Genomic DNA, 12,851 nt, shown 5'->3' with positions numbered 1-12,851 from the left:
TGTGTGTGTGTGTGTGTGTGTGTGTGTGCAAGCATGTGCACACACCCACACACACGCATGCATGCATGTATAGACATGTGTGGATGGAACACAGTGGCATGTTGTATTGGCTCTTTTTACTCCCCCACCCTTAACTTATTTATGGGCTTATAAAATTTGGAAGGAAACATATTTCCTTTGGAAATGGTGCTTCTAAATGTCTGGAGATTATAAATGCCATACCACAAATTGCTTTATCTCAAAATACCCACATTTCCATAAAATTCTCTCTATATGTACATGTATAAGATATGGGTGTACATATGTATTCTTTTTTTGCTACTTTTAGTCTCATTACTGAATCAGTCTAGAGATGCTGAGTGGGTCTTTAGGTAGTTTAATTTATAAGCTTGGGACTCATTAACCTTTGATGACCACATTAAACTTTAAAATAAACCTTAGTCCATAAATAAAAAAAAATCATTCTCAGCAGTCTTTCTCTGAACAAGCTGAAATTTTGTAGTAAGGGTAAAAGTTACCATGGATCCATAAAGGGCAATAAGATAATTTTAGAAGACAAGATGGTCATTAAAGAAGACAAATACATATTAAAGAGTAGGACAGTCAATTTAGCATATAATGCCAAACTAAAATCCAAAATAAAATTTATTGCATAGATATTCAAGGATCATTAGAGCTAAGTTCTTTCTCTGAACAGAGATTTTGATTTTGCAAGTCCTAGCTCAGTTGTGACCAAGAATATTTATTTTTCCATTACTATAATTTATGGTTGACAATATTTTTCATGGCCTGTTTATCAATTACTATCCTGAAATATTGCAAGAAAATCTGCATTCCAAGCAAGAATTCACTCTATGAAAGGTGAGTGTGCTCTATTAGTGTCTTATAAGTTGCCACTTTAGTTGTGAAACATCTGCAAAAAATGTAGAGGATAATGTCACACTCCTCTGAGCAATGAACAAATAAGTTCCTATAAGTTCCCAAACGGATCACACTAAAGACATAATTAGAAGTCCTCAAAGAGATGAGGTATCCCTCTGTATCTTTTCCACTAACAGTAGAATAGACATTTGAGATTTGGTAAGACTAGGTATTATGTACATATTAAAATAATATAGCTTATTGGCCAGTTGGAGATGCACACGTTCTTGGTCAAAGTTTCATTCACCTAAATAAATCAATACATTATAATATCAGGTAGGATCTGAGTCCAAGTAGAATACAAGACAATATTCTTTGTTTCCCATCTGTCTGAGAGGAAAAGCCTCTCCAAAAGGCTCAACAGAGCTAGTGTGCTATTTCAGGCTTATTCCTACTACTCATGGGATGTGAAGACAAAACTGAAAAGAATCTCCTTCTGAACTTGCACAGTAAGAATCTTGTGCAAAATTGTGTGTGCCCTCTGTTACAGAATCCATAGGGTGCACAGTAGTTTGCCTTTCCATGGTTTCAGTTACCCACAGTCAACCACTGTCTGGACGCATGTGATCGTCCTCCTGACTTACTGTCAGAAGATCAACAGCAGCCAAACACTATGTCACAATAAACTCCTAGTCATTCACCTTGCTTCATCTCATCACATAGGCATTTTGTCATTTCACATCATCACAAGAATGATTATAGTACAAAAAGATACCTAAAGAGAGGGAGAGACAACATTCACATAACTTTTATTAGAGTATGTGATAATTGCACTAGTTTATTTGTTACAATTATCAATCGCCTACTGTGCCTAATTTGTAAGTTAAACTTCATCATGTGTATGTGTATATAGGAAAAAAACATAGTATATATAGGGTTTGGTACTATCTGCAGTTTTGGGCTTCCATGGGAGGGTCTTAAAACACATTCCCCACAGATATCAGGGATCTACTATATTTAAGAAAGAGCACACTAGGCAGTTACCATGAGCCGCAGTCACTCATTAAGGCCGGTGCCACCTTCAGCTTGCCGAGCTCTAGCCAAAGGATGGGGGTAAGTAAGGAGGTCTCTGGACCACCGCTCCTGTACAAAGCAGACTACCCTCAAATGAACTGCAGGCGGTAAAGCACCCAGAAAGCACTGGCTACAAAAGCTGCTGGCAAGAGTGCGCCCTCTACTGGATGGTGAAGAAACCTCATCATTACAGGGCTCTGCTGTGGCACTCCCCACAATCAGATGCTAACAGAAGTCCACTGATCTTCTGATCTGCAAAGTTCCTTTCTGTGCTTCCAGAGTGCAGCTACTGGTGCTTTGCAAAAAGCAAGTGAGGCCTATCTGTTGGGTCTCTTTGAAGACACCAACCTGTGTGCCATCCATGCCAAACGTGTGACAGTTATGCCAGAAGACATCCACTAGTACGCTGCGTACGTGGGGAATGTGCTTGAGTGTCCACTATGATGGAAAACATTTCATTCTTTACAAAATAGAAATTATCTTCTTGTTATTGGTAGTTCTGAATGTTAGATATATTTGTCCATAGGTCAAAAGGTACCTAAGTATATGATTGCAAGTGAAAAAACTGGGGACAGAAATCAGGTATGGGTGGCTTTTTCATTTTCATTTGTATGTGAATTTTTAATATAAATGCAGGGACATAAAGGATTAATGAAAGAATGTTTCAGTGAACATATTCTAGCAGTTCAACTTTATAACAATTATAAATAAATCTGTTAAATTTTTCTAGACAATGCCAGCATTTGAATTTTTGAAAAACAAGTAAATTTCTTATTGAGGGCAACTAAATGGTGTTTGTAGCATTTTTATCATTCCACAGATTCCATCCATTCCCTGTACTTTTCTGAGCTGTCCTACATGCAAGAACGTGTTTTTTATGTTGTCTAACTTCTGTGCTCATCCTGTAAGTTTGCTATTAAAATACATAAAACTATATATATAAATATGCAAAAGAACACATTAAAATAGTGAAGTGATAATAATGATGGGTTTTAGTTTACCAAAAGAGCCAGGTATCCTGTAGAATTAATAAAAATGAACTCCTAATAAATGTAACTCAGAGCCACTTATAAAAAAAACCTGAATTCCAATTATTTCCTGATCTTTTTGTTATTACCTTCTCAATTGCCTCTAAAGCCTACTCCTTGGATCTAGGTAGTTAAAAGCTGTGAGACTATTAAAATCAGAGATAGGGCTTGTACAGTAGTGAAATTTTCTGTGGAGCATGAAGAAGCAAAAGTCCATAACTTTAGCTTTATTTATGGATGAAAATAAATGTTGTATTTCTTGGTTTTTCAATTTTTAACTTGGAGAAAAGCAAGCCAATTCTCACAGTTTTCTAGAATAGAATCAATATTAAAAATAATAACACATAGTGATAATTTCTAATGTGAAATATAACTCTGACTCAAAAAATAGATCTACTATATACCGTTATGATTTTCAGTACTAACATCAAGGTTAATATATGCCAGATGGCTTACTTACTTTCATTAAGAATTATTAGCATCAAAACTGTTTAAACTAACAACAATTCATCATCCTAATTGGTTTTTCTAAGAGTTAAGGTAAATTATGCAGGAAAAGAATGATATCCTGAGCATCACCATGGCTTAGAGTCAGAAAATTATACCATCGTCTCAAAACTAATTTGACTTTGAACCTTCGTCTGGGGGTAGGCAGCCGGTCTAAACTAGTTGAATCAGATCCATTTGATAGGTTTTTTTCCCCCTCCCAAGAGTATGAAAGCTGAGCAGAGACACAGACAAACCAAGGTCACTAAAGTTGAATCACGTTAGAGCAGTATCCCAGGAAAGTTCTGCTGGGTCCTGGAGCTGCCCCTTGTTCCCAGGCTGGTTTTTCAACTATTCCTTCAACTCGACTAGCTACCTTGGGATTCTGTGCAGTAAATCGCCTTCCTCCTTTTCCTTGTTTTTTTTTTTTTTTTAATCTTGAGAGAGCTGGAATTGCTACCTGCTACATGAAAACAAAAACATAGTAACTGACCTGTCAATACTGTGCTTTAATTCCTTATCTCAAAAACTGGACCACTAACAAATACATCAATGTATTCTTATTTAAAATGTGTTGATATTTGAAACAACCTATCTTAATCTTTGTTTTTATTTGACTTAACATTAAACATGAGCCATAGAAGAGTCGCTGTCCTTCCTCTGAGTCACATAAAGAGGGCCCATAGGAGGACTATCTCATCGGAGAGGAGTCTCACCTCGTCGCCTTTCTCTCCAGGTATCCCAGGGTAGCCCCGCTCTCCTTTGCTTCCCTAAAAAGACAAGAGCTTCAACTAGTGTGCGGAATCATTCTGTCATCTTTTATTTTTTTTAATTGTTTTGGATTTTTTATTTTTGAGACAGAGGGAGACAGAGCATGAGCAGGGGAGGGGCAGACAGAGAGGGAGACACAGGATCTGAAGCAGGCTCCAGGCTCTGAGCTGTCACACAGAGCCCGATGCGGGGCTCAAACTCACGAACTGTGAGATCATGACCGGAGCCGAAGTCTGAAGCTTAACTGAGTCACCCAGGCGCCCCTGTCATCTTTTAAAACGATGAAAATATCTCTTCTTTAGTACATTTGGGACATGTAATTTGGACAGAGTCAGGACACAAATAAATGACATTTGCACATGGCTTTTGCACCACTTTTCCAAGATAGTTTTCATAAAAGGTAGTGTGTTTTAGAATGAGTTTTGCTGGGGCATCCGGGTGGCTCAGTCATTTAAATGTCCTACTCTTAGTTTTGGCTCAGGTCACGTTCTCATGGTGTATGAGTTCAAGCCCCATATTGGGCTCTAGGCGGGACCCTGCTTGGGATTCTTTCTCCTTCTCTCTGCCTCCTCCCCGCTCGTGCTCTCTCTTTCAAAATAAATAAACTTTAAAAGAATTTTAAAATGGGTTTTCTTTTTCACACTGAATTGGAGGTACCGCAGAGAGCAGACGAGAAACTGCCTTACCTTTGGTCCCTCTCTGCCTGAGATTCCTGGAGGACCCCGTGGTCCTGTATCACCCTAGAGGACAGAGCAGTAGAGAAATGAGAGAAGGTACTATGTGTAACCTACAGGGCCCATCAACGTTCAGCCTGCCATCTTACCTTTTGGGCGATAGAATCATACTTTCCAGGCTCACCAGCACCTATTTCTTCTCCTTTGTGGCTTTTCAGCCCGGGGACACTGGCTTGGCAGTTGCCACAGAAGTTCTAATAAGTATAGAGATAAGGTTACTGAGAGATTCAGCAAAGTAATCTATAGAAAGGAGATCTGATCAGATATGAACCTTTGTCAGAGATGAGTGATACAGCAACTGATATATCACTACTTTCAGAGAATTAATTGATCTAATTTGAAAAGACTATTTTTTGGTGAGGTAAAAACTACTCATGAAGCTAGTCAGTTATATCTGTCACTGATATTGGTGACCTTTTTAAAGCATGTCCATGACTATGATAATATTTAAATGGAAGATTCTAAATATATAAGGAAAAGACACATAAGTCAAAACTACAGACTGTTTCAACTATGTAACAGCATGTTTAAGAAGGATGAAGTAATAAAGTTTAGAATAACCAACAAGATTACAGACTTCATACATCCAATCTCATAAATCATTTAAAAAGACAGAGAAAGAAAAAGTTGTGAAAAAAGGATTTCTCCTTCCGAGACCAAAATTAGTTGGAGAACCATACATACAGTTTACCAACATTTTGTCAGTGGAAGCACTCATGTGAGAAATAATTACTTGAGTGACTTGGACTTGACTTCTATGTCAAATCCAAGTGCAGATAGGAAATCTAAGTGGAATTACCTTTCTGCTGCCTCCTCTGTAACCTTTAGCTGATGTGGAAAGGCTTGAATTTAAGTGTCTGAGCTTACAAGATAAACTTCTTATCACATTGCTAAAGAAAAAGTGTTCGTGAAAAGCTCTATAAAGGCTTATTTTTAAAAATTTAGAATAAGAATATGAACAGGAAAGGCACAAAATAGGGATCACTGAGTGGAGGACATAGTTTAATTTTAACAGTTGACAGACGGTAGGACAACATAAGCCTCTTTTCTATCCTTTTCACCAAAAAGAAGAATCTTGAAATGCGAAAAGGGAACTGAAGCATGCCATTGGCAAGAAAGCTCATGGATATTAAAGTTCAATATTTTTGACTCAGTGAATATCAGAACAAGTCTGATATTCAAAAATATGCTCCCTGGAAGGCTAATTCTGTATGCTATTGAAAAGATTCTGAGGCAATTTCTCTAAAAAAGTCTGATTAAGGAGTTTTCTTCAGGGTGGTCCTTCTCAGAGCTGGTACATATAAAAAGGAGCTAGTGTGAGCAGTATTTCCCCAAACTAATTTTGCCATTAGGATCTTTTCACACAGCTAATGTTTTGGTAGAGGGATTAAAAAAATATATCTATAATTGTAGATCCACCATTTATAATATCTGAAAAACTATAAAGAGAGAGAGAGATGCCTGAGGATTTAAGAGAACCAAGAAAATTTCTACATTTCAAAAAGCATGAAGAAGATGAATTACTGTATCTGTCGACAAATAAATGCGGCATATCAATATGGAGCAGAACCCTTGCATGCCAATATGCCGCAACATTTTAGAATGGATTATTCGATTGATTGTTTTAATAAAACATAAAAATGGTAATCATTATGAGTCAATCAAATTTTCTAAGAATCATTTTAGGCTGCCCTCATTTTCTTTAGGTTTGGATTGCCAGAATGGTAAATCAAGGGAAACGATTCATTGAGGGTCTTGAAAAAAGTCTTTAGATTTGCATATAGAGAGAATAAAGATGCATCAATTATCAATCAGTGTACAATCTCACTCAAAGAGGGACTGACACACAGATCAACCCAGAGGAAGGTCTTTGAAGGGGTGTTATTTGGGCCCGGAATTATGTCAGTTCTTTACTACCCTTTAACCAAGGGTATTTTTGAAAACAGAAAGCAGATGATCAAGTTCACTACATAAAGACGTTGCACAGAGAGGGAGATTCATGCGTTGGGTAACAGGAGCAGGATTTAAAATCACATTAGATTGGCCTAATAGATCCAATCTCCGATCTAAATCCTTATACTTGGAATCTGCGTTGGGGAACAACACACTTCCCTTTTCTCTGGAATGCAGTGTGTTGGGACTGTCAGTGGGGGTGTCCTGCCTGCCTCTCACCGGTCAGCTTTCCTGGGACCCAGCACCTCCGGGAGGTGATGTTAGGGCTGAACAGCGGCAGAGCACACTCATTAAAGAGATGCTGCCCTGGTGAAACTAGAAATTATGTCCACCTCTGAGGCATTTGGAGTCCTGGCTCTCCTTGTCAGAGCCTATTCATGGTCTTTTTGTCTATTCTGTGGATCACCCCATGCGCTATCATGATATACATTTCTGCTGAAGGGTGTAAATTTTGATCCTAACTATTCTGGAGTGGTTAAGTATAACCCTTACAATCCTGCCACTTCCAACATTATGCCCTTTTCAAGAACCTAAGGCAGTGTCTGGGGACCTGTGTTCCTGGGTTCATGCTGCACTTCCCAGCTGTGTGACTCTGAGCGAGTTACACAGCTATTCGGAACTTCAGTTTCTAATGTATAAGACAGAGATACTCTCAGAACCTAAATTTACAGGATTCTTGTGAGGATTGAGATAATTTAAGTAAAGCAGTGTATTGCCTGCCAGGTAACTATAGCTCAACTTATATAAAATTTTCCTAAAATCCCCCCAAACATTCTCTTTTGACTTAAAAGAAAATGTTGACTTTTGAAGGTCTTAAAAAGCTCCTCCACTATATTTTTATATTTATATTTATATTTATGCTTATATATATATTCTCAAAACTTTTATCATTCAGCAGACATATACTAGAATTCTTGAGTTTTTGAATTTATTTCAATAAATATTTAATTTAATTTAATAAATTAACAAATATAATTATTTGATAAAATTTAACACAATAAAGATTGCCTACTATTATGTAAGTCACTGTACAAACCATTAGTCTAAATAGGAATATAAAATAAATCACATATAGCATGAGTGTGTGTGCATGGGTACACATATACATTGTCCATTCATATACAGGCAGATAGGCCACATAGGCTTGAGTATAATGGGAAGGGGAACAGATTTTCATCAGGGTTCAGTCAATCTTAGCATACCATGAAGAAATACGCAAATACATGACCTTACAAGTGTCCCATTATCATTCTTTCTCATCTGTGTTACAAATAAAATACAGGGTAGTATTAGAGATTTAAAAAAATCGTAGCAAGATTTATTCCTTATGAGATGAATAATAGGTAGAGATAGTCTTTACTTAACAGAGTAACAGGTGTCAGGGCAATTGTTGGCTTTGGAATTTTGCAGCTCACTTTGTAAAATCACAGGACATCAAAGCACAGCCTTGTGAGTTGGCTGTTTATTGAGCAGCACTGGTTTTCAACCTGGGACGGGTGAGGGTAGCCCCTGTGAGAAGGATCAGGTTTCACAGCAGGGGGCCAGGGGTGATAAACACCCATGGAGAGAAAGCTGTCCCTCCAGAGGAGAGAATGGTCTACTCAAGGGTGTTGATGACACCGTTCCTTCCATGTAGCTCATCTCCGAACTACTACCATCACCCCACGTCCCATCCCTTACACCCAAATGGACAGGGACATAAGGAAGAAGAGAATGGACGGATTGGTAAAAGTGGCACAAGATACATCAAAAGATGTGTTCCTTTTTCTATCTAAAAGATGTTCTGCCTTTTAAAAATTGAATTTCAGTTCAGGCTAAGCAATTAACTCAGTTTCTGATAAAGATTTTCTTTCTAACTTTTCCTAAAAATTAACACATAATTTCTTAAATAGCATCAGAATACCTTGAGCAAGACACCAATGTCTCCCAAGAGAGGAAGTGCGATCTGTGGTTAAGGAAAAAAGAACCCAGCGCACATTTATACGTGTACGTGCACACGATGCAACAGAAACACACAGTACAGTGCAGGTGTTTTCCCTCCAAGTGTTATGCCAGCTGAAATCTGTCATGGGGCTTCTGAAAGGCTCACTGTCGGAAAGGTTGGCTTTCATACTATATTTCTTATCATGGAATAGCCATGTGACACTGACACGCCTCATCACTGTATCTGAGAAATACTCACTACCCCGCTACTATGAACATAAACACATCCATGTTGTCATTCTGATTCTGCATCTCTCTTTTAAATTTTCATGACATGGCAACTTTTATGTCAACCCTAATACAGTCTTGGTTTTATATAATACATAAAGGTAAATCATGTATTAAAAGGAAGTCACCACTCTGCCAAGCAAATTATCAGGCTGTTGAGAAATATGCAAAGTACAGAATGAGTTTGCCTTAAAGTTCTTCCTTACTGAAGTTCAAAAGAGCCAATAGGTGGCTTATGTGATATGTAAGAGAGACACTGAGGAAAGTCGGGCAGTGTTCCTGCCTCGTGTCTTAAAATGTCCTTTCAGAGAGGCACTGTAAACCCAAGTAACGCTTTATGAGAATTCTAGATGATGCACACATGATTCACTCAGCAGTGGAGTTAAAGTAAGGCCAAAACATGCCTCTGCACGTAGCTTATAAAGGCACACACGGCCCAGCCAGTGTGGGAGGGAGAAGAATTTGGGAGACTTAGAACTGAGAGGACAGATTTGGATTTTATCATACAAAACTCTTAATACAATGTCATGTACCATATGGCCTCTCAAATTATAACTGCCGATTCTGAGGCTATTTAAAGGGTTTTCACTGTTGCTCAAAGCAAGGTTCATCCTGAAATAAAACTTTGGAACACACATTTAGTGCTTAAACCCATTTTTTAAGAGCCTATTCAAGCCAGATTTTGTAATTTAATCATTTCGGCATTTTAAAGTCATAGAATCAATGGATTTGTGCTCTGTTGTAGGTAACTTACCTGCAAACTTTCATTTAGAAAAATGAAATTCATTTAGTCAGTGGCATTAGGAAGAATAGAAATTGTGGCTATATATTTTAACTCAATTTTCCATGGGATTGAGACATTATGTGTCAAGGCTCAGCCTGGGGCAAAATTGTACAGCTGAATTATACCCTTAGGAAATAAGTATTCATCACACACGCAAAAATGCTGATGCAGCTTGAATTTTTCCCCCTCTACAAAATAATGGGGATAAACAAAATCACCAAGCAGTCACTGAGCATTCTAATTAGTTTGGACAGCAAAAGTTGCTCGGTAGGCTATTTGGCTTCTGGGTGCATTAAAGAAACATAAATCAGGCACAGTCTGTTGACATACCGGGTCACCTGGGGGGCCTGGCAGACCTGGCTTTCCATCCCTCCCTGGAGCACCCTGAAAAGAGAATCACTGTGTTCAAATCCTTGCACAGTGGCACGGGTTCAGATTAAAATGGGTGGTGGGTAGAAGGAGGTATGGATGGTCCTTACATCATTCCCTGGGGTCCCTGGTGTTCCTGGCAATCCAGGGAGACCTCGAGGACCCTAGAAATGGAGGGAAATAGTTACTTATGGGGACAATTTTTCAGTAATTTCCCCCAAATAAAACAAGCTGGATTTGCTGAGCCAAATGCATTGGTTAAATATCTTACCTGAATACCTGGCTCTCCAGCTGGTCCTTGGGAGCCCTGAGTAGAATGAGATCCAATTATCAGAATTCTGTCAGGAATGTGCATAAATTGAGCATGTGGGATCAAGAGCTATGTATTGTAACTTACTTAGAAGAACAGCAGGGCTTGCCAACTTGCACACCCCGAAAACTCTTTGTGAAGACGGCTAAGACTTTTGGATAGCAGGTAAACACTTAACCAGGTGTCTGCTGCTGGGAACATGAGCATGAGTTTGCTCAGAGGCCTGGGCTATCTCTCTCAGTACCAAAATCTGTTCCTGCAGCTTCACAAACATACGATGCATCCAAATTCTATCTGTTCAGAAACCGCTGATAAAGTAACTGGCTCAGGACTTCCTTTCTTTTCTGCTTTCTACTTTGGGTCATTTTCCTGTTTGAAGAAACTGCCAGAACTGTGTTCAGTGACAGCAGTAGGAAGTAAAACATCAGTCAGCTATTCTTTTCTACACTAGCAAATTGGAATTTGGGGTAATAAAGAGGATGCTAGGAAATGATCAGTGAATCTAATGATGATAACTCTAACCCTGCTGCATAACCACAGACCTAGGAAGGAGGAACTGATGACCTAAGTAAGTAAAGGCTTGGGTTCTCAGCAGCTGACTTCAGTAACTGCTCACGACATTTCATTTCTTATTTACTCACTTATTTATTTATAAAATGTTTATTTATTTGAGAGTAAGAAAGAGAGCTTACATGTGAGCAAGGGAGGGGCAGAGAGAGTGGAGGAGAGAAAATCCCAAGCAGGCTCCCTACTGACAGTGCAGAGCCTGACATGGGGCTCTGTCCAATGAACCATGAGATCATTAGCTGAGCTGAAATCAGGACTCGGACAGCTAAACCACTGAGCCACTCAGGTGCTCCAACTTTCTGATTTTTAAAAAATAAATATTCATATGACAATTTATTGTCAAAGCTACTTTTTGTTCCCTTTCTATTGTCACAATAGAACCTTAATTATGTTTTTTTATTTTTTGCTTCAATTTCCTTCACTCCCTTAATAATTTCCTGATCTGTGTTTTTGCTTTGTTTGATCTCCCATCTCCAGTGGTCTTTTATATTCTTGCCCTGCAGAATCGATCACACACAACATAACCATTCACTTTTTATGCCTTCTTTTACCTCTTGTGATAACTGCATTACAAGGCCAATTTCCCAAATTAATGTCACTAGAATAAGTGTTTATTTCTACTTGTTCCAAAACCATTTACATTTTTTTCATATTAAATAAAAAGTTTTATATGTTTTGTTACTGTTTAGTCAACACATATGCATATGGGGGTCATTATTATCAGGCACTGCCCTTACAGCTAAGAAAATCGGGCATTAAAAAATGGGCATTAAGAAACTGCCCATTCTTTGTCTTCACTATTATAAACAACTTTTATTCTCTCTTCCTGAAGAGATTACTGAAAAGATTTCATTCACTTTAAATATTCGCTTATTTTATTTTTGTTAAAAACAAACAGTAATATACAAAATCTAATCTTAGTCATGTATGTAATCTTACACGCATTCATTTGTACTTTTTAATATAGAGAAGAGAGAAATAAAGGGTTAAATAACTGTGTCCCTGTCCAAAATCAGTGTGAGATCAGCAGCTGTAAGTCAGCAAACAGTAAGCACCTTCTTTCTCTGTGCTCAGTGACTTAACCCCAGTGCTCATTAATCCTCTCCCTCTGACTAGGGTTTATTTGTATTTCCTCCTCTGACCATTTCATTCTTTTCTCCTTATTCAAATTTGTCACTGGGTTTTATTTTACTATTGGAATGGACAGGGTTTCAAAAGCTTGATGGAATTTCACTTACGGTTGGGCCAGGGACTCCCAGCCCTGGGGGGCCTCTGTCACCGGGGGGGCCGTGGACACCTGGGAGTCCTCGTTCACCCTGCGCGATGAGAGGTTCTGTGAGAGCCAGGCTCCGGGGACAAAACCTTTCAGTAACATTGCCGATTCTTTAGAAATGATCTATGATATTTTTATACCTTTGGCCCCCGTGGACCAGGTGCTCCAGGATTTCCATCTAAGCCCTAAAAGAAAAAAAAACAAAAGGAGGTAATACATTTCTTTTTCTAAAACAGTTAAAAGCATCTTAGATGTTACAACTCAAAAATGTTTTATCTTCATCTTTCTTGAATAAACCCTTTTCTGGAAAAGAATAAGGAACAGGGAATACAGAATTCACCAGGTTACAGATTTTGTATAGTTATTTTAAAATATAAGATGTTTTAATTTTTAAGGGAGTTGAGTAGGGGATGGCTGAAATAGGTGAGGG

At 38.3% G+C, this 12,851-nt stretch overlaps 1 protein-coding gene across 1 annotated transcript in view; it reads right to left on the bottom strand.

The window, feature by feature from the left end:
* Window positions 1-12,851, bottom strand: part of COL19A1 (collagen type XIX alpha 1 chain) — a 309,028-nt gene that overhangs the window by 41,503 nt on the left and 254,674 nt on the right. The window contains exons 26-34 of the mRNA XM_029943181.1: window positions 12,562-12,606; window positions 12,387-12,464; window positions 10,543-10,578; window positions 10,382-10,435; window positions 10,233-10,286; window positions 8,811-8,852; window positions 5,044-5,148; window positions 4,907-4,960; window positions 4,166-4,219 (exon numbers count right to left, since the gene is read on the bottom strand). Coding sequence (XP_029799041.1) covers window positions 4,166-4,219; window positions 4,907-4,960; window positions 5,044-5,148; window positions 8,811-8,852; window positions 10,233-10,286; window positions 10,382-10,435; window positions 10,543-10,578; window positions 12,387-12,464; window positions 12,562-12,606 — 522 coding nt within the window. The remainder of the gene's footprint in view (window positions 1-4,165; window positions 4,220-4,906; window positions 4,961-5,043; window positions 5,149-8,810; window positions 8,853-10,232; window positions 10,287-10,381; window positions 10,436-10,542; window positions 10,579-12,386; window positions 12,465-12,561; window positions 12,607-12,851) is intronic.

The sequence above is a fragment of the Suricata suricatta genome, chromosome 7 (genome assembly GCF_006229205.1).
Source record: "Suricata suricatta isolate VVHF042 chromosome 7, meerkat_22Aug2017_6uvM2_HiC, whole genome shotgun sequence".
Taxonomy (NCBI): Eukaryota; Metazoa; Chordata; class Mammalia; order Carnivora; family Herpestidae; genus Suricata; species Suricata suricatta.
This window is presented reverse-complemented; position numbering and strand designations above follow the sequence as displayed.